This window comes from Pinus tabuliformis, chromosome 8, assembly GCF_031772625.1.
Source record: "Pinus tabuliformis cultivar Carrire ecotype Pingquan chromosome 8, CPIR1, whole genome shotgun sequence".
NCBI lineage: Eukaryota > Viridiplantae > Streptophyta > Pinopsida > Pinales > Pinaceae > Pinus > Pinus tabuliformis.
Window position 1 is genome coordinate 1,394,583,848 of NC_142294.1, and position 23,138 is coordinate 1,394,606,985.

A 23,138-nucleotide genomic window follows, 5' to 3' on the forward strand; every position below is an offset into this window, starting at 1 on the left:
GTTTGTCCTTAAGGCAGTTTGTCCCCAAATTTCTTGATGGTCTTTATTTGTTCTTGAGGTAAACTGTCCCTGATTCACCTGATTACTTTTATTTGGCCTTTGCTCGCTTTTCCTTGCTGCATCAAGGTAACTTTTAGAGGTAGAGGCTTGAGATGTTTCTCCATGATATCCAAGACCTATCTTGATCAGAGGAGATCGCTGCACATTGATAATCTCATCCAAGGTTTCAGATCCTTTAACAAATTTAAGATTAATAGCTTTTGTTTTCTCAATCTCTTTTCTAAGACCAACAATTTCACCTTCTAGTTTTTCAAGATGTTTTTCCTTTTCATCAATTTGAAATTGTAGAGTATCAATGATCATATTCTTTTCTTTTATACATCTCTTGAGTCTAGTAATTTCATCATAAAGATTATCCACATCTATAGCATCCATATAATCATCATCTTCAAATGCCATTAACAACTTATATTCATTACCTCGTTCATCTTCATCACTATTCGATAGACCATCACTATCTTCATTAGTGTAGTAGCTTTTCTTATTTGCACTCTGTTTCTTGTTCCATCTAGCAGGTTCCTTTCCTTTATCCTTATAAGGGCATTTTGCAGCATAATGACCTGCTCTTCCACAAGCAAAGCATTTAAAAGGTAACTTACCTCTGAACCTTCCAGAACCCCTTTGAAGATTTCTGACAAAATTTGATTCTTCTTCCTCTACTTCTGGGATGTGGCTTGCTTCATAATAATCTTCTTTGCCTGATGCCTTGAAAGCAGCTTCTCTTCTGTCTGATGGACCTCCCTTTCTCATTTCATAAGCAGTTAGAATTCCATGTAGCTGAGACATAGTAAGAATTCGTAGATTTTCCTTTTCTTCTATTGCAGATACTTTAGATTCAAACTTGGGGGACAATGATCTTAGAACCTTTTCAACCACTATAGCCTCTTTTATTTCTTCACCCAAATTTTTCATACAATTAACAATCTCATCTACCCGAAGAAAATAGTTAGCCACACTTTCATCATTATACATCTTGAGAGTCTCATATTGAATCCTGAGAGTTTGAAGTTTAGCACGCTTTACCTGTTCATCTCCTTCATAGCTCGTGACAATTTTGTCCCATATCTCTTTTGCGGATTTGTAGTGCATTACCTTCATGAATTCCGTTTGAGATATACATCCTAATAGGGTACTGACTGCTTTTGCATTTGTTTCATACTTCTTTTTCTCAGCTGCATCTGTAGGAGTAGCTAAAGGAAAAGTGTAGCCTGTTTCTACGATGTCCCAAACTTCTGTACCAAGAGATTGAAGATAGGCAGTAACTCTTACCTTCCAATAATTGAAGTTTGTCCCATCAAAAACCGGTGGCCTGATTGATGCTTCTCTCTCGTAGTTGCTCATGATGAACGATCTACCTTCAAGCGATCAAGCTTCTCTGAAGGACCTGCTCTGATACCAATTGTTGGAAATAATACTGAGAGGGGGGGTGAATCAGTATTATTAGATCAATAAAACTTTTTCAATGCTCAGAAACATATACGCTACTTCAGTTAAGTGAACCAGCGTGTACACGCTACTGCGTCTAAGAAAAACAGCGTATAACCAGAAAACTTATAATTCAGTTAGTTTATCTTCAGTTAAGTGCATCAGGTCATTATTCACCATATTAAGAGTAAACAGATGCAGTATAACAGAACAGATCATCACACAAAAGCCACACACATGAACACCATGATATAAGGTGGAAACCCAATGTGGGTGAAAACCACCTGCTGCAAGTCGTCTCTATCTTTCTTTAATAAGAATTTCAGTTTACAATCTTTTGTACTGGTGCAGCCTTATACCAGTATGCAGGCTACAACCTGCAGAAGGCTTCAACCTTCTCTCGTTCTCCAAACTTCCTTGGAAGGGAGCTCCAACCCCCTTTGCTCTTGTACTAGCTAAGATACTAGTACGTAGGTGCTGGCCTACAATCTTCTTTCCTTCAGGTACCACTTTTCATCAATTTTCAGACTGGATATTCCTGAAGCACAACATTACAATCTGAATACCATGATTCATTCACAAATCATATAAAACAACCAATACTAGCATCATCAATCTTTGAATCACTGAACCACTGAAACCCTGTCAAACCCAGTCACCAGAACACAGAGCAGACTACAGAACTCTGCAATAACAGTCAGATCCAACTGCAACCCAAAAATCAAGCTCCAAAAGATATACGCTATTACTATGAAGGCAACCCGCGTATACACGCGGTTTTACCGAAGACAACCTGCGTACAGATCTAAAAATAATTTTTCATAACTTGCAGCTGTACCAGATTTCAGTTATACCTAGAACATAACATTGCGTCAGTATGCAGATCTAGAAATTCGCATAATCAACCATATAAAGATAGTTCATTTCAAACCATTTGATCCCGATCTCTCCTTAGATCTTGTTCCCCATCAACCGATGAGATCTCTCCTTAGCTCAGATCAAGCAATACACCATCAACCAACAACCTGCATACTGGATCTAATACTTCATCAGATATTCAAGACATTTCAGATACTCTTGCCTAAAGATTTCCTTCTCCTTATATAGCCTTAGGCCTTGTTCAATACTAAGAGCCAAAACCATAGAAATCCAATACCATAAACTTCAAAACTAGGGATCAACACGTCCGTTGAGACACCAAGGCCCAAAACCATAGGCACAACTTCCAAGGAATAACCGCCGTGGACCAAAGATAAGTTTTCCACATACACGTGCTTTTACTGAAGCCAACCTGCGTGTACATGCGACTTGGTATATAGTGAACCTGTGTATACGCGACTTGGTATATATTGAACCTGCTTGTATATGCGACTTGGGCTTAATGAACCTGCGTGTATGAACTTTCTCTTCTTCTTATAGTCTGATCATCAATTCCTTGCTGCTGACCTTCTGTACTATGATTTGTCATCAGTGTGGTTTTCCATCAAGGACAACACTTATCTCATAATGCCAACACATGAACCACCCGACTATAGATTGGTTGAACCAAATTTTTATTTCAGCCAATCAGGCCCGTGCTGTATTCCAAGCATGAATGTGGGGCTCATAACCAAAACTCGACCAAGGCTTCCTAAGGCTACATGACCTCACCCTCATCAATAGAACCAATTTTTACCAAAATACTCACCAGATCACTAAGCCCAAACAATAAACATACAATACTAGGATTTACCATAATCCCCACTAGATCACTAGGCCATAAAAAAGCATGGATGCTACCTGATTTATCCATCTATACTGTGAGGAATTATCCCATATCCTAGTATTTAAGATTTACCATAATCCACACTTGTATTCAAGGATCACTAGGCCATAAATGAGACACTAGACTCTGGGCTTTATCGTAATCCACATTGGATCGTTGTGCCCTAACTAAGACTACACCCTCCAGGATTTACCATACATCGCATCCCATGATTCCTATGCCTGATAGGGAGTACCCACCTCTAGGATTTACCATATATCCCACCATTCACTAGTCAAGGATTCCTAGGCCCATTGAGGCACACAATACTCGGCTTTATTGCAATCCACAGTCTAATTTAGGGATTGCTAGACTAGTGGATTTACTGCAATCCATAGTTTAGTTCAGGGATCACTATGCCATGCATTCTTTTCTTTCAGAGACCACCTCACTTAATTTCGAATCCGTTTGGAGATCCAGCTCAACAAAAGCAAGAGAACCCCATCACACCATGGCTATTAAGAAATGTCATGGTTAGACTGAAAACACTGTCACACCTAGAGAAACCCATGCTAATGACAACAAGAGAACCAAGAACACACATGCAAAACAATGCATGCCAAATCTAGCGAGGAAATCATACGTGCAAATCAATAGCTACATATAAATCCACTATAGTTACTTGATCCTTCTCTTATTTTCTTGATTCTTTATTTCCTTTGCCTTCTTTGCTTTTCTTGATCCAATGCTGAAGAGATCCAAGAAAAAATTGTGTCCAAGAGCATGAGAGAGAGAATAGAGAGAGAGCTCCAAAACTAAACTGACAAAAGTACATGAACTAATCCTCATAAGACGTTTTATTAATGAGGCCTCTATTTTCTTCATTTTCCATTGTTTTTACTTCATTTTCCTCCTCACATGCAACCTGTTACCTTTCACCTTCCTTTTCTCCAAATTTATGTTATTTTCATAAATAAAATGTCATTAATGCCTCTTTTCCATTGCCTTTTCCTATTCCCTTTGTCATAATAAAACAAAATGGCACCTGCACTAGGATGGTTTTCCCACCATTTATCTTGGAATACGTGTCCCATAACTGTAACACCCCCCTCCCACATCTACCCAAGTAACCATGCTCACCAGGGTAAACATGAGACAAGAGGCTACTATGATCAGATTTGACCTCCTCTGTGTCCTTAAGGAAGTGGAATCGACAAAACATCACACACAATCATCTAACATTAGCAACAAAACCCTCATGAGACATGTCAGCCAGTCAAACAACCCATCCTTGGGTCCCACTATTATTTTTGATCTCTTAGGCCAAAGTTTCTCTCATGCTATGGGCAAGGGAATGACCAAAAACCCAAAGTCGCTCTGACAAGCTTGCCTATCAGCGAATAGAGACCATAGTTTCTAGTTTTGTGGCAGCGACTGTGGGATTTAAGCCATTTTTTTAGGCCCAGAGCCTAGGTCACTTCCCAAAATGGAGTGACAACTTGAAATCGGTAAAAAAGTACAAGGAAACAATGATGCAAAAGCAATAAGCTGAACAAGACCATAACCAGACCCGTACTAGCCATGACAGGAATTTCGTCAAACATTTCATCAACATGTAACCTATAGGTGTAAATAACAAAAGTAAGTGTCGGGATCTCATACTTGTTTGAGAATCACTATGAACCATTGTTCCCTCATTTCATTTGTTGCATTATCATATATTAGGTCATAGACACATTATCCTTTCATGTAGAAATAAAAACATACTTAGAGACATACATGGTTACTGTCATAAAATATACATACAACTGACATAATAGGAACAGAAATACCATAAACATATCACCCATCAAAATCCACATATACATCAATACATTTACATATGAAAATCAAGGGAATGAATTTCTCATTAATGAATGTAATGAACCAACCAGAGATGGGACTACCACATTCCACCCTACCACAGATTGGCTGAGCCAATACTCTCTTCAGCCAATCACCCCCGTGCCATATTCCAAGCATGAGTTTGGGACTCATAGAACACATCAAAAACACTAATCAATATGGATGCCACTGGAGTTCTCTGCCTACACCATGAGGAATTCGAGTGCCTCTTAGTCTCTCAGGATTTACCGCAATCCAAAGTCTAATTCAGGGATCACTAGGACCTACATCAAGACATACACTTTAGGCTTTACCGTGCATCCCATCCTGGGACCATTAGGCCCAATAGAGAGAAATCACACCTCTTGGCTTTACTGTATATCACACCATTCATTGGCACAGATTCCTAGGCCCACTGAGGCACACAATATGGATTTACTGCAACCCACAATTTGGTTCAGGGGTTACTAGGCTAGTGGCTTTGTGATCCACAATCTAATTCAGGGACCACTTAGACCATGTGATTGTCAATTTGAATATCCACCCCACTCAACTTCGAATCCAAATCAGTCATCCCACATAAACTAAATGTAAAACTCGTCTCATCAAAGCTATAAGGAAATGACAAGGATAGGACGAAAATAGTCTGACACTTGGAAAATGTTGGCATTATGACATAGGTGTTGTCCTTGATGGAAACTCACTCAGATGACATATCACAGTTCAGTAGGTTAACAACACAAAGTTCAGATCAGAATAAAATAAGAGAGGTATACACAGGTTCACCATTGGCCAAGCCACGTATAGATGTGGGTTCACTATATACAAGTCATGTATATGTACACAAACAGTTTCAAAGAATGCAAGGCACGCATATCTTGGAAAACTAAGTTTTGGTCCAAGGTATTTGGTCCATGGTATTTTGATCCATGGTATTGGGTCCAAGGTATTGGTCCTAAGTGGTTTTGGCCCATGGTATTATGTAAGGCCTAAGACTATAAAAGGAGGGGAAGATCATTAGGCCAAGGCACTCAAGTATTGAATATCTAATGAAGAGAAAGATCTAGTATACAGGTTATTGGGTTATGGTGCATAGCTGGATCTGAACCAAGGATGAACCTTAGCGCTTGATGAAAGATAAGATCTAATGATGGGTCAAGATCTTAAGGCTTGAAGTGAAGTATCTTTATGTGGTTTAATCATTTATCTAAATAACTGGCGCATGTTGTTGTCTGTAATTATGATGATCTGGGTATAACTAAAGTCTGGAATTGTTGTAATGTTTAAATCATCATTTATAGATCTGTACGCAGGTTCACTTTAGAAAAGGCACATATACACGTTGGTTCTGCATATCAAAATAGTGTATACATATTAAATTTGATTTGCAATTCTGGACGCAGGTTCACCTTGAGAAAAGAGCGTATGCACGTAGGTTCAAAACATGCCAGTAGCATATAACTTATAAAATATGTTTTAGCTGCTTTTGTTTGCTGTTGCAGTGTTCTGGGTTCTGTTTACGGTATTCTGGTGACAGTATTCTGATAGATCAGATTGACGGGTTGTCAAAGTGGTTGATTGACATGGTTGTGGTTGGTTCAATAGGAGATTGGTTGATGCAGATATATTTGATGATTGAATGATGTTGTTGATGGATCCAGTCTGAAAATTTATGAAATGTGGTCCCTAGAAGAAAAGAGAAGGTTGTAGCCTTCTATATGCGGGCACCTACGTACTAGTAAACATATCATCTAGTACAAGAGCTAGGGGGTTGTATCTCCCTTCTAGGAGAAGTTGAAGAACGAGAGAAGGTTGTAGCCTTCTACAGCTAGAAGTCTGTGTACTGGTATAAGACTATACCAGTACAAAAATTGTAAAAAGAAGTTTCTTCTTATTAAAAAGAAGTTTCTTCTTATTAAAAAGAAGATAGAGATGATTGCGGCAGGTGGTTTTCACCCACATTGGCTTTCCACCTTATATCTTGTGTTCATGTGTGTGATTGTCTATTCTATTTTTACTGCACCTGGTTACTGTTTATATGGTACTGATGCACTGATTAAAGATCAACATATTATGAATTAACTGAATCATAAGTTTGCAGGATATATTCTAGTTTCCTTAACCATATTTGCGTATACACACGAGTTCCAATAACTTAAGTGGCATATATGAATCTTGTTATGGAGATGAAAAATTATTGACTTGCTAATACTAATTCACCCCCCCCTCTTAGTATTATTTCCAACAATTGGGATCAGAGTAGGTCCTTCAAACGAAGCTTGATCACTTGAAGGAAGATCCATCAGACCACCAATCTTTGATGGAAGAAACTTCGTTTATTGGAAGGTAAGAACCATAGCCTATCTTCAATCTCTTGGAATAGATGTCTGGGAAATCATGGAGGGAGGATATACATTTCCATCAGAAATTCCTACAGATGCAGAAGGTAAAAAGTAATATGAAACCAATGCCAAGGTTGTCAATACATTATTGGGAAGTCTATCATAATTAGAATTTGTCAAAGTTATGCAGCTCAAATCTACCAAAGAAATATGGGACAAAATCTTTCTAAGCTATGAAGGACACTCTTAGGTAAAATGTGCAAAATTTCAAACTCTCAGAATTCAATATGAAACTCTCAAAATGCACAATGATGAAAGTATAGCTAGTTACTTCTTATGTATAGATGAGATTGTTAATTGCATGAAGAATTTGGGTGAAGAAATAAAAGAAGTTACTTTAGTTGAAAAGGTTTTAAGATCCTTGTATGCTAAGTTTGAATCAAAAGTATCTGCCATAGAAGAAAAGCTGGATCTTCAGACTATTACTATGACACAGCTGCACGGAATCTTAACTTCTTTCGAGATGAGAAAAGGAGGTCCATCAGATATAAGAGAAGATGCATTTAAAGCTTCAGGAAAAGAAGAACTCAATGAATCATGACATATTTCAGAAGGAGAAGAAAAAGTAAAATTTGTCAAGAACCTTCAACGAGGTTCCGGAAGATTAAGAGGTAAACTACCTTTCAAATGTTTTGCTTGTGGAAGAGTAGGTCATTATGCTACCAAATGTCCTCATAAAGATAAGTTTGATAAAGGTAAGGAATCTGCAAAATGGAATAGAAAAGAAAGTATAAGTAAGAAGAGCTACTATATACATGAAGATAGTGATGGTTTATCAATTAGTGATGAAGATGAAAATAATAATGACTATAGACTTCTGATGGCTTTTGAAGACGATGATTTCTTGGATGCTTTAGATGAAGAATGCGTTTATGAAGAAATCTCTAAACTCAAAATCTATTTTGAAGAAAAGAATATGATTATAGATACTTTGACATTCCAACTTGCTGAAAGAGAAAAAAACAATGAAAAACTAGAATGTGAAATTGTGGGTCTAAGAAAGGATATTGAGAAAACAAAAGCTCTCAATCTTATATTTGCTAAAGGATCAGAAACCTTAAATGAAATTATCAAAGTGCAGATTTCTCCTCTGATAAAGATAGGTCTTGGATATACTGAAGAACTATCTCAAGCACATAAGTCATCAACCTCCACTAAAAGCTATCTTGATGCAACAAAGAGCAGTGAACAATTTTGACAATCGTCAGCAAAGGCATAAAGCAGATAACTAGGTAGATGAGGCTCAATTTACTTCAAGGATGAACATAAGCTACAACCAACCTCGAGTAAATCATACTCAATCTACTTCAAGAATGAATATCAATAGAAACTACCATCACTAAGTCAGTAGATTCTATAATCACAGGAACTTCTTTAATGGCCAATGTTTTTCATGTCATAACTTTGGACAGAAAGCTGCTCAATGTGTTTCTTAGAAGACCATCATGACTAAAGAAGCACAAAATCAAAAGAATGTGACATGGATCATGAAAAGGTCCTACAATAACTTTTATTTTCTTGAAAATGAAATAGAATGCTCTATCTGCAACAACTTCAGTCATGAGGAATCTGAATGAAGGAGTAAATTTCAGCAAACATCTCAGAAGGAGCAAACTCAATTAAGTCCCAAAATATGGAGAAAGAAAGAACCGCAAACAAAAAGATGTGGTATAGCCTTGTATGTAGAAGGACAAGAAAATCAGTGGTACATCGACAGTGGATGCTCAAAACATGACAAGTGACAAAGAAAAACTTCACTCATGTAATACTTTAGAAAGGGAAAAGAAGGTCTCATTTGGAAATGACACTCCTGCTATCATAAAAGGTAAAGGCTCTGTTCTCTTAAAAGAAAAAGTTAAAGTTGGGAATGTTATTTATGTTGATGGTCTAAAGCATAACCTATTGAGTTTCATTCAAATGTGTGATCAAGGAAATGAAGTAGTATTTCGATCAAATGGATGTGTTTTTCATGAGCTTGATACAGGAGAAACCATGATCAAAGGTATAAGAACTCCAAACAACTTATACAAAGTCAAGGGAGGACAACAACAGTGCTATATAAGCAAAAATGATGAACAATGGCTATGGCACAGAAGATTGGGGCATCTAAGCTTCTCTCAAATAAGAAAAGCATGCAGATTCCAGGTTGTTCGTGATCTTCCTGATATCAACATTCCAGAAAATACAATATGAAAAGCATGTCAATTTGGTAAGAAAACCAGATCACACTTCCCTGAAAAGGAAGGATCATCTAGTAAGCCTCTTGAACTTGTTCATACTAATTTATGTGGACCATCAAGGAAAAAGTCACCTTGTGGAGAAGAATGATTTATATTGTTCATTAATGATTTTTCCAGAATGTGTTGGATAGGAATTCTAAAGCATAAATATGAAGCATTTGAAAAGTTCAAAGCCTTCAAGGCTTTGGTTGAAAATGAATTAGATCACAAAATCAAATGCCTTAGATCTGATAGAGGAGGGGAATTTACCTCGGATGAATTCTTTGACTTTTGTGAAGAACATGGAATAAAAGGGAAATTCTCCATAGCAAGGACTCCTCAGAAAAATGGAGTGGTAGAAAGGATGACCATAAATATTCAACAAATGGCTTTGCTATGATAGATGAGTATGGAACTCCTGCAACCTTCTGGGGTGAAGCTACATTTGTTTCCGTCACTATTCTCAACCAAGAAAATGTTCGGGTAAACAACACTCAAACTCCACATGAACTTCGGCATGGTAAGAATCCTATTGTAAAATACTTCAAAGTTTTTGGAAGCAAATGTTACATCAAAAGGGCTGATGAAAAACCTGGTAAGTTTGAACCCAGAGCAGATGAAGGTATTCCCCTTGGTTACTCTTCCCGAAGTAAAGGATATAAATGTTATAATAAAATACTTGGGAAAATTATTGAAAGTATTGATGTTGTTGTTGATGAAGCATGCAAAAATCCAAAACAAATAAAAACCGAAGATTATGAAGAAGATGAGGATTATCCTCCCACATCAAATTAGACTAATTCTAAAGAAGAAACCAATGAAGCACCACAAAAAGAGATAACGGTAGAAGAAAAGACTCTGTCCAGGTATGTCCAGAAAAATCATCCAAAAACTCAAATTTTGGGACAGAAAGAGGCAGGTGTGCAGACAAGAAGAACTATTACAAAAGCTTCAAGCTATATAACATTGCTATCCTCCACCGAACCTCAAAATGTAAATAAAGCATGCAAAGATGAATGTTGGGTCAAGGCCATGAATGAAGAACTTGAGCAAATTGAAAAGAATAATACTTGGGAATTAGTTCCTAGACCTCATGATAAGAATATCATACGAACTAAAAGGATATTCAAAAACAAGTTGAATGAAAAAGGAGAAGTTATTAGAAACAAGTCCAGACTTGTTTGTAAAAGATATGCTCAACAAGAAGGTATAGATTTTGAAGAAACTTTTGCACCTGTTGCTAGACTTGAAGCCATAAGAATGTTCCTTGCTCTTTCTAGCTTTCAGAAATTCAAAGTATACCAAATGGATGTAAAATTTTCCTTTCTTAATGGAGACTTAGAAGAAGAAGTCTATATTGAGAAACCAGATGGATTCATTCTTGGAAATGATGCAAAACTTGTATGCAGACTCAAAAATCCTCTCTATGGTCTAAAACAAGCTCCAAGGGCCTGGTATTACTGTCTTGACAAATATCTATATCAACAAGGTTTTTCAAAGGGATCAGCTGATAACAATCTGTTGGCTTTATGATGCATGTGTTGTACTTGATGGCAAACAACTCATAGAAGATCAACTCACTTATATATATCTAGATGAATCTACGGAAGAGATATCAGATGACAATTCTCAGTATGACAAGTCCAAAGGGGGAGATTGTTGGCATTATGAGACAAGTGTTGTCCTTGATGGCAAATCACACAAATGATAAATTATAGTGCAGCAAATTTATTTGATAAATTATAGTGCAACAAAGTTTCCTTCATGTAGAGAAAAGTTCACGCACTTTTATGCAGAGAAAAGTTTATTCCATGTAGAGAAAAGTTCACGCACTTTTATGCAGAGAAAATTTTATTCCATGTAGAGAAAAGTTCACGCACTTTTATGCAGAGAAAAGTTTATTCCATGTAGAGAATAGTTCACGCACTTTTATGCAGAGAAATGTTTATTCCATGTAGAGAAAAGTTCACACACTTTTATGCAGAGAAAAGTTTATTTCTGCAGAGAAAAGTTCACGCACTTTTATGCAGAGAAAAGTGTATTTCATGTAGAGAAAAGTTCACGCACTTTTATGCAGAGAAGAGTTTATTTCATGTAGAGAAATGTTCACGCACTTTCATGCAGAGAAAAGTTCCTTCATGCAAGAGAAAAGTTCACGCACTTTCATGGTTGGTTCATGGTATTAGTCCGACAGTTTTTGATCCTATGGTTTTGGTCTGTGGTATTGCATCCAAAAGTGTTGATCTCACACACTTTCATGGTTGGTTCATGGTATTATTCTGACAGTTTTTGATCCTATGGTTTTGGTCCGTGGTATTGCATCCAAAATTGTTGATCCCAAGTATTGGGTCCGTGGTATTGTGTTATTATGGTTTTGGACCGTGGTATTGTGAAAGGCCTAAGACTATAAAAGAGGAAGGAGATCATTTGGCAAAGCATCATCTGAATTATTGAATATCTAGATATGGAATACTGTGATTGGGTTATGGTGCAAATCTGGATCTGAGCTAAAGAGGGATCTCACCGGTTGATGGAGAACAAGATCTAAGGATAGATCGGGATCAAATTGTTTGAAATGAACTATCTCTATATAGTTGATTATGCTTATTCTAGATCTATATACTGACGCTTGTAATGATCTGAACTGGGTATAACTTAAGTTTGAAATCGCTGCAAGTCATGATTGAATATTTATAGATATGTACGCGGGTTGGCTTTGGTGAAAGCACGTATGTACATAGGTTTGGTTCATTGTAGTAGCATATACCATTTGAGCTATGATGTTTAAAGTTACAGGTGGTTCAGGTTGTTGATGTGTTTTGATGACTGTTTAATGGTGTCAGTATTCTACATATTCAGTTTGATTGATTGTGTTGATGGATGAGATCTAGTAATGGATCTAATGGACTAGATCGGGTTGCTAACACTCATATTATCCTTGTATATGCATTGATCTGGTGATTGGGTGATTCAGAAGATTGATTGATTATGTGCTTCAATGATATTTATGGGTCCAGTATGAAAATTGGATGAAACGTGGCCTTTCAGATTATGTGTTGTGCTTCAGGTATATCCAGTCTGAAAATGTATGAAACGTGATACCCGGAGGAGAGAAGATTGTAGGCCGGAGCTTACATACTAGTATCTTAGCTAGTACAAGAGCTACGGGGGTGGTAGCTCCCTTCCAGTAGCAGTTGAAAACTTTGCAGCATTGTAGCAGGTAGCAGCCTGCGTACTAGTAAATGGATCGGCTAGTACAAGAACTATGGGGGTTGTAGCTCTCTGCAGGTAGAAAACCACCTACTGCAAGATAGTACTAAAGTCATGGATGATATTCTTAATAGTCAAAGATCTCCTGCTATCAAAACTGGTCTTGGCTTTCATGAATCTGTTGAAGGTGAATCTAGTTCACAAGGTGAGGCAAGGAGCTCTAAAGAGAAATCTAAAATGATCAACAAGGAGATAAGAGAGATGAAAGGTCAATCTCATCATCAACCAAGGAAAGAAATTCTTCAAAGAAAATCTTTTACTCCTCCTATGAATAATGTTGAATGTTATGTATGTCATAACCTTGGACATGTTGCAGCCAGATGTAGAAGAAGAAGGGTTCAAGATCATCAAACAAACAGATCATCTCAGTCAAGGTACTTTAATGGATATTGCTTTGCTTGCAATATGTTTGGTCACAAAGCTGCTGATTGCTACAAAAGGAATATGAAACATGTAAGATGTTATGCATGTAACAAGCTTGGACATATAGCAAAGGAATGCAGGAACAAAGCACGGACATCACACCAAAAGGAGAAAACATCATCACACTTGAAGATATGGAAGAAAAAGGAAGTTCAGTCAGAAAGTGGCGGCACAACACATTATACAGACATAATAGAGGGAGCCGGAAGTGTAAAACTTCAATCTCCTACGCAAGCTTGATAAAGGGAAGTTGCATATATACGCGAAGTTGTTACTGCACAGTCGCGTATATGATTGTTTGAAGAAAGGCAGTAGGGACAGATTCAAGAAAAGGATCAGTTTTATCTAATTGATAATGGTTGCATTTTGCTAATGATGTGTGGATATGATGGTTAGAAGTATTTTGGTTCTAACTTGATATTGTTGATGTCTTGATACTTCTTATTAATATGCATGATCAGATCTGACAAATGGCACAGGTTTAGGGGGAGCATATGCTCTTAATGCATTGTTGGCATTATGGTTAATAGTCCTTGGTGATGATGCTTATATGGATAAATTATTCATCTTGCTATGATATGGTTATGAGTTGTTCAGATGATTCTTGGGGTTACATAGTTGATATTTAGATCAGATTTGTCGTTGATTCTCTAATGGTGCTTACATGGTGATCTTCATAAGGATAAGGAGCAGTACATAATTCACATCTTCTTTACTTGGTGATGAGTCACTCATATGCTATTGTCGTCATATGCATAAAGATCATATACTACAGTTATGATGCAGGATTCCTATTGTTCTTAGCACATATATGGATGAGGATTGTTGGTTGGATACATGGATGATTATTCAAAGTTAAATTGTTAGAGACATGATGATGATGAGTTCTTACCTATATGATGATAGGTTGTTTCATATGTTGATTGATGCAGATATTCCCAATTGATGATACTTGGTTCATGCAGATCTGGATGGCTATGGCGTTTCTCACATATGATAGAATGTGAATGATTCTGTATATACAGAATTCTGTTCAAAAGGATGAGTTGATACAGACATACCTTGATGATTCATGCACTAATACAAGTTGCTGGTCTAGTTGCTGTTGACAGATGCTATGGAGCATATCATACAGGGTTGTTGCTGATGTTTATCATGATCTTATTTAGGTGTTTGGTCTTTGTTATAAATGTCATGTATATCATTCGATGTAAAGTTCATATCAAGACTCATGATGTAATAGTGTGTCTCTACTTATTGTAGTCATTTGATGAGATCTCTTCAGGTCATGTAACGACCTATGTTGGTTTCCCCACTATGCCTGGGATGAATGATGTTATTCTCTTATGTTATCATATGTAAACTTTTGGTATATCACCATTGTGATGGGAGATAGATGTATGTATGAGTCTTTGGTGATAGGAAGGTCATTTATGATGTATAGAGTCATGTTCTTCTTGTAGAACATCTTTTTGCAGACCTTGCTTATAGTCAGGGGGAGCATGAACAACATATTTCAGCAGAGCATAGATTTCAGCATGGATAGATTGGTGCACCATGGCATATACAAAAGGGGAGCTCATTTAGAGATTTCAACAGGTACTCAGAGGGAGTATGGACAGCAAAGGAAGAGAATATCTTGGTCCGCCCTTTGCCCTTGATGTCAAAGGGGGAGAGTGGTTTGGTATTGTTGCCATCAAGTCCAAAGGGGGAGATTGTTGGCATTATGATGCATGTGTTGTACTTGATGGCAAACAACTCATAGAAGATGAACTCACTTATATATATCTAGATGAATCTACGGAAGAGATATCAGATGACAATTCTCAGTATGACAAGTCCAAAGGGGGAGATTGTTGGCATTATGAGATAAGTGTTGTCCTTGATGGAAAATCACACAAATGATAAATTATAGTGCAACAAATTTATTTGATAAATTATAGTGCAACAAAGTTTCCTTCATGTAGAGAAAAGTTCACGCACTTTTATGCAGAGAAAAGTTTATTCCATGTAGAGAAAAGTTCACGCACTTTTATGCAGAGAAAAGTTTATTCCATGTAGGGAAAATTTCACGCACTTTTATGCAGAGAAAATTTTATTCCATGTAGAGAAAATTTCACGCACTTTTATGCAGAGAGACGTTTAATCCATGTGGAGAAAAGTTCACGCACTTTTATGCAGAGAAAAGTTTATTTCATGTAGAGAAAAATTCACGCACTTTTATGCAGAGAAAAGTTTATTTCATGTAGAGAAAAGTTCACGCACTTTTATGCAGAGAAGAGTTTATTTCATGTAGAGAAATGTTCACGCACTTTCATGCAGAGAAAAGTTCCCTTCATCCAAGAGAAAAGTTCACGCACTTTCATGGTTGGTTCATGGTATTAGTCCGACAGTTTTTGATCCTATGGTTTTGGTCCGTGGTATTGCATCCAAAAGTGTTGATCTCACGCACTTTCATGGTTGGTTCATGGTATTATTCCGACAGTTTTTGATCCTATGGTTTTGGTTCGTGGTATTGCATCCAAAATTGTTGATCCCAAGTATTGGGTCCGTGGTATTGTGTTATTATGGTTTTGGACCGTGGTATTGTGAAAGGCCTAAGACTATAAAAGGGGAAGGAGATCATTTTTCAAAGCATCATCTGAATTATTGAATATCTAGATCTGGAATACTGTGATTGGGTTATGGTGCAGATCTGGATCTGAGCTAAAGAGGGATCTCACCAGTTGATGGAGAACAAGATCTAAGGATAGATCGGGATCAAATGGTTTGAAATGAACTATCTCTATATAGTTGATTATGCTTATTCTAGATCTGTATACTGACGCTTGTAATGATCTGAATTGGGTATAACTTAAGTTTGAAATCGCTGCAAGTCATGATTGAATATTTATAGATCTGTACGCGGGTTGACTTTGGTGAAAGCACGTATGTACGCAGGTTTGGTTCATTGTAGTAGCATATACCATTTGAGCTATGATGTTTAAAGTTACAGGTGGTTCAGGTTGTTGATGTGTTCTGATGATTGTTTAATGGTGTCAGTATTCTACATATTCAGTTTGATTGATTGTGTTGATGGATGCGATCTAGTAATGGATCTAATGGACTAGATCGGGTTGCTAACACTCATATTATCCTTGTATATGCATTGATCTGGTGATTGGGTGATTCAGAAGATTGATTGATTATGTGCTTCAATGATATTTGTGGGTCCAGTATGAAAATTGGATGAAACGTGGCCTTTCAGATTATGTGTTGTGCTTCAGGTGTATCCAGTCTGAAAATGTATGAAACGTGGTACCCGGAGGAGAGAAGATTGTAGGCCGGTGCCTACGTACTAGTATCTTAGCTAGTACAAAAGCTACGGGGCTGGTAGCTCCCTTCCAGTAGCAGTTGAAAACTTTGGAGCATTGTAGCAGGTAACAGCCTGCGTACTAGTAAATGGATCGGCTAGTACAAGAACTATGGGGGTTGTAGCTCTCTACAGGTAGAAGCCTGCGTACTGGTATAAGACTGCACAAGTACAGAAATATTGTAAAAAAATTTTCTTATTAAGAAGAAGATTGAGATGACTTGCAGCAGGTGGTTTTCTCCCACATTGGGTTTCCACCTTATATCATGGTGTTTATGTGTGTGGCTTATGTGTGATGATTTGTTCTATTTTACTGCACCTGTTTACTGTTAATATGGTTGATAATGTTCTAATGCACTCATTAAGGATCAACTAATTGAATCATAAGAAGTTATGGAAGTAGCATATATGAATCTGAATATGGAAATGAAAAAGTTTTATTGATGTGATAATACTGATTCACCCCCCCTCTCAGTATTATTTCCAACACAATCTATATACAAAGATTGAAAATAATAAATTGCTAATACTTGTTGTGTATGTTGATGATATCATTTTTGGTAGCAATGAAGAAGCCATGAGTCAGAATTTTGCTTCAGTAATGCAGCAAGAATTTGAAATGTATCTGATTGGTGAGCTTACATATTTTCTTGGTCTACAAGTTCAACAAAATAAAGATGGTATTTTTCTGTCACAAACAAAATATCTCAAACAGATCTTGAAAAGATACGGCATGGAAGATTCTAAACCAATATGTACCCCAACGGTAACAGGATGTAGTCTCGGCCAAAATGATGAGTCAGTAGCAGTACATCAAATAACTTACAGATCCATGATTGTTAGTCTGCTTTATCTTACAGGTAGCAGACCATACATCATGCATGCAATAGGAATAGCTAGAGGATTCCAAGAAAATCTCAAGGAATCACACTTTCAGGTGGTTAAAAGGATTTTCAAATATCTTCAAGGAACACAGAATTTTGTTTTATGGTATCCTAGAGATACAGATCTTACACTTCATGCATATACAGATGCAGATTGGGTAGGAAGCATTGATGAAGAAAAAAGCATTAGTGGTGGTGCATTCTATATGGGTTCTAGATTAGTGTCTTGGTTCAGCAAGAAACAAAGTTAAATTGCATTATCTACAGCTGAAGCAGAATATGTGGCTGCTGCATCTTACTACACACAACTCCTTTGGATGATGCAAACATTGCAAGACATTCAAATCACATGTACTCCACCCATCTCCATTATATGTGATAATACAAGTGCTATCGGTATTTCAAAAAATCTAGTCATGCATTCCAAGACCAAGTACATACCCATCAAATATCATTTTCTACATGAACAAGTGCTTGAACAAAAGGTCAAATTGGAGTATGTTCCCTCCAAAGAATAGGTTGCTGATATATTCACCAAACCACTGCCCAGAGAGACATTTGAATGTTTTATACAAAAGTTGGGAGTAAGTGATGCATCATTCTGCTGTTAAATCCTATTTGTTTCAGAGAAAGGTGGTTATACACGAGTTTCATGAAGCGTAGTCACGTACATACACTGGTTTCTGTGGATACAGTCACATATATGTTGGTTTGAAGAAAAGTAGTGGGCCAGACATAGGAAGAAAGGGGTCTAATATGGTTCAGTGAATTATCTTCTCTGCTTGATGATGGTTACAGTCTATGGATGACATGTGGAAATATGTTGGCTCTCATAAGTGGTTGATAACTTGATGTATATCTGATTGATAATGATGACTTGATAACTCTTCTATTATGATCATATCTGACAGTGATCATCTGGCACAGGTTCAGGGGGATCATATGCTTCTAATAATGCATTGTTGGCATTGTCTTAGAAGATCTTGGTACAGATTTACAGTTGTTTTTTATCTAGGTGGAACAAGTTCAGGGGGAGAACATGGTTGCTAGTCTAGATGCTGATTGATAGATGCTGCTAATGATAGTTGCTAATGCCTATCATGGTCTTGTTTAAGATATTTTGTCTCTATTATATAAGTCATGTACATCTTTTAATGTAAATGTCTTGAAATGACCTAGTTTGTAACCCCACTATACATGGGATGGATGATGTAATGTTTGTGTTTTGACATGTATAAACAATTGTATTTCCCCACTTGGTTGGGTGGATGAGTCAAATTTGGTATATCCCCATTTGATTGGGAGATGGATGTATGTATGGGTCTTTGGTAATAGGAAGGTCATTGGTGATGTATGTATAGAGTCATATTATCTTTTTGCAGACCTTGCTTGTGCTCAGGGGGAGCATGGACTCGATCATAGGAGCTCAATCAACATTTCATCATTAAAGATTTTAGACTTCTGTGATCGATACTTTGATTGTGAGAATAATTTCGGCAAAATCACATAGAGAATCATTTGTCGACGCGTTTCGAACCAACTAGTGTGGTTCATCATCCGGACAAGTTGAGGAACAAATCCGAGTGATCAGTTAAATAGTGTATGCAAGTCCTCCAATGACTATATTTGAATGGGCCATAGTTAACAAGACTCTTAACGACTATATTAGATCAGGGCCTAGGGGAAAGGGTCAAGGTTAGTTAAAATAATCAAATAATATTACAATTTTTCATCTTATTATCATAATTATTAACTTGTCAAATAAATATTATTAACCTAATAATAGACTAAATTTTATCTTTCTTAATTAATTAATTAAGTAATTTAGCAATATTAATTTTTTTTTAATTATTATTATTAATTTATTGTATTAACCTTAAGTTAATAGTAATATTATTATATTAATTTCAAATTGATATTATTAATAATATTAGCCTAGCGTAAATTTTATTTTATTTTTATTTGTTTATTTATTTATTTTTATTTTAATTGTTTTTATTTTTATTTTTATAATATTATGAATAGCAATATTATTATATTAATAACAAATTTATATTAAATTATTATCAATAGTAATATTATTGTATATTATTATATTAACTTCAGGTTAATATTATTATATTAATTTCAAATTAATATTATTAATAACATTAGCCTAGGGTAAATTTTTTATATATAATATTACAATTGCTACTATTTTACTTGTCGTTACATGATACTAGTTATATTTAGAGAGCCTTAATTACTAAATAACAATAATATTTTACTTAAAACTAATAATATTGGTTTAGGGTGAATAATTAAAGATTGTTAATTAATAAAGTGACTAATGATATTAAAAGAATGAGACTATTATTACTAAACTAAGAAAACAACGGACAGCTAAACAAACAGAGAGGGGTCATGAGAAGAAGAGGCTAAGATAGAAGCACTAAGATCCAACAACTACTAATCTTCCAGCCGTCATCCCTATTGAGATTCACAGGTCTTTTCTCGATCTCAAGGGGAAAGGAAAAGGAAAAGCTAGAGAAATTGACCACTTTATTGCTAGGAGGTAGAGGGCGAGAATTACTCCCTGGATCAAGGTTATTATTATTATTAATATTATTCTTTATTCCCCTATTTTTATTAATAACGCTATCATTCTTTAGATTCTGGTATATATTATATGTATTAATATTAATATTATTATGATTATTATTACGGTACATATTATTATTATTATTATTATTATCAATGCTATTACTTTTATTACCATAATTATTCCCATCCAGGTTTATACCACGCATAGTGTTTCTAAAGCGATGCAGGGATTCCTCGGTTATTCCAGCATTTTCTCGGATTAAGCATAACCTTAATATCCCCAGTAATCTTGGCATTTTTCTCAAAGCCAGTTTAGCGTTAGTTAGAACTGAGATTTGTAAAGTAAGAAAAAGTCTCGACCAGCTGTCCCGGTTCCTTCTGGCTTCACATTTAGAGCTGTCTAATTTTTTCCCCACATCCCTCTGGGCAAGAATCGATTCTTGTTTTTGCTTTGAAATCTCAGCGCTTGGAGGAGCTACTCAAGCAGCGGAAATCTACTAAATTTCTCAAACTCTCCAGATGTTACGCTTCGCCCCAGGGTTTTAATCCTCCATCCATGTTTCGATGAACTAGGTTCTTCCACTCAGTTCTCGGGTTTCGGGCTTTCCCCTAAAGTTCTACTTGGATTCGCAAGATCCCAGCAATTTGGGATTCTTTCTGGAGGTTGATTCTCCATCCCAGCCCACCAACATGGATTGGAATGTTTCTAGCAGCGTCCCAGGTTGGCCATTGTCTCGTCCTGGCACTGGACTGACCTTGGTTGCTATGTCTCCTTCTCGGCAATGGAAGAGCGGTGAGAGCTTGCTGGCTCGTGCAGATGCAATAGTTTATGATAAGCCTCCAAGTGAGAATCCCTTATGCGTACATTCTTTGAGTGGTGTTTCAAGTTCGTATGGTAATAATATAGTTTGCAGCAATGTAGGCGATATAAACTAGGACTTGGTTTGCAGTAGGATGCACGGTATAAACCTGGACGGGAATAATGATGGTAATAAAAGTAATAGCATTGAAAATAACGATATTAATAATAATAATAATAATAATAATAATAATAATAATAATAATAATAATAATAATAATAATAATAATAATATACACCAGAATCTAAATAGTTATATCGTTATTAATAATAATAGTGGAACAAAGAATAATATTAATAATAATATTAATATCGATAATAATAATAATAACCTTGATCCGGGGAGTAATTCTCGCCCTCTGCCTCCTAGCAATAAAGTGGTCAATGTATCTAGCTTTTCCTTTCCCCCGTCTGTTTTCCATCTCTTAAGTAAGGGTCTTAATTTTGCCTTAGCTCCTAAGAAAATTCTGGTTGAAGACATCATCTATAGTGTGGAATTTGGTATTAAGAGCCTTCCTAATAAAACTAAGGACACAATTAGGCAAGATTGTGTCGTGGCCCTTAAGAAGGCAAGACCGCCCTGAAGTAATATCAACAAAGCTGAGTTTAAGGCTCTAAAAATCTTAAACTAGAATTGCGATATTGTTGTCCTTAAAGCCGATAAAGGAGGGGCTGTAGTCATCCTTAACAGGGATGATTACCGCTCCAAGATGTTGGATCATCTCTGCAATAGTGGAAGCTACAAAAAACTTTCCAAGAATCCTTTAAAGAAGGTTTCGAGGGTGGTTGCTCTTGCTATCAAGTCATGTAATTCTACTAATTCTTTATCCCAGAAACTCATAGAAAGCAACCCCATCACCCCTAGGATCTATGGCCTTCCAAAGATCCACAAAGAGGGGGTTCCCTTAAGACCTATTGTTAATACCATCGGTGGTCCTACTTACCTTCTTGCTAAATTCCTTGCCTTAAAGCTTAGACCCTTGGTTGGCCGCACGGAGTCCTTCGTCAAAGACTCTACATCATTTATTGATGATCTTAAGAGGGTAAAGCTTGACCCCAATGATATTCTGGTGAGTTTTGACGTGGTCTCCCTTTATACTTGTATTCCCATCAATGAGGCCATGGAGGTTATCTACAGGCTCACTGACCCAGATACCACTTGGTTAGTTGAGTTGTGCCTTACTTCTACCTTTTTCAGCTTCGAAGGAGAATTCTATGAGCAAACCTGTGGGGTGGCCATGGGCTTCCTCCTATCCTCGATCATCGCTAATCTTTATATGGAGGATTTTGAGTCCAGAGCTTTGTCCTCGACCCGTCTCTTACCGAATCTTTGGAAGAGATTTGTAGATGACACTGGCGTCGTTTGGTCTCATGGTCATGATGAGTTAGATCTCTTCTTCAGTCATCTCAATGAACAATCCTCCACCATTAAGTTCACTATGGAAAAGGAATTCAATGGTTGTCTTCCCTTCCTTGATGTTCTCATCTCTAAGAGTAATGATGGTTCCTTCTCCCACTAGGTTTTTCGAAAAAAGACTCACACCGATCAATATCTCCACGCCAGTTCTCATCATTTCCCTACTCAGAAGCTAGGCGTTCTCAACACACTTGTTACTCATGCATTAAGAATCTCTGATGAGAAAAAATTGGCAAAGGAGAAGGCTCATCTCCTAGATGTCTTTGCTAAAAATGGTTATAGTAGACACCTAGGTCAAAAAGCCTTCCTCAAGGCACGTAAGGAGCCCTCTGTCCATAAAGATCCTAAAGACCAGATCCTGGGGGTACACCTCCCCTACATCCAAGGAACCACTGATAAGATCGCTAGGATTCTTAAGAAGCACAATATTCCCTCAACCTTTAGACCTCTTAACACCATCCTTAGCTCTCTTCATTCTGTTAAAGATCCTGTCGACCCTAAAGACATGAATTGTGTCTATGTCATTCCCTTTTCCTGTGGGGCCCCATACATTGGGGAAACTGGTCGTTCTATTAATTAGAGGATAAGTGAGCACTCAACAGACTTGAAGCATGGA

The 23,138-nt window shown here is 36.8% G+C and overlaps 1 protein-coding gene across 1 annotated transcript; it reads left to right on the forward strand.

Moving 5' to 3' along the window:
• Positions 1-20,936: 20,936 nt before the first annotated feature.
• LOC149240767 (uncharacterized) lies at positions 20,937-22,625 on the forward strand. The gene is made up of 2 exons (XM_089370304.1): positions 20,937-21,141; positions 21,763-22,625. The coding sequence occupies exons 1-2, from the start codon at positions 20,937-20,939 to the stop codon at positions 22,623-22,625; spliced, it is 1,068 nt and encodes a 355-aa protein (XP_089226430.1).
• The last annotated feature ends 513 nt before the right edge of the window (positions 22,626-23,138 follow it).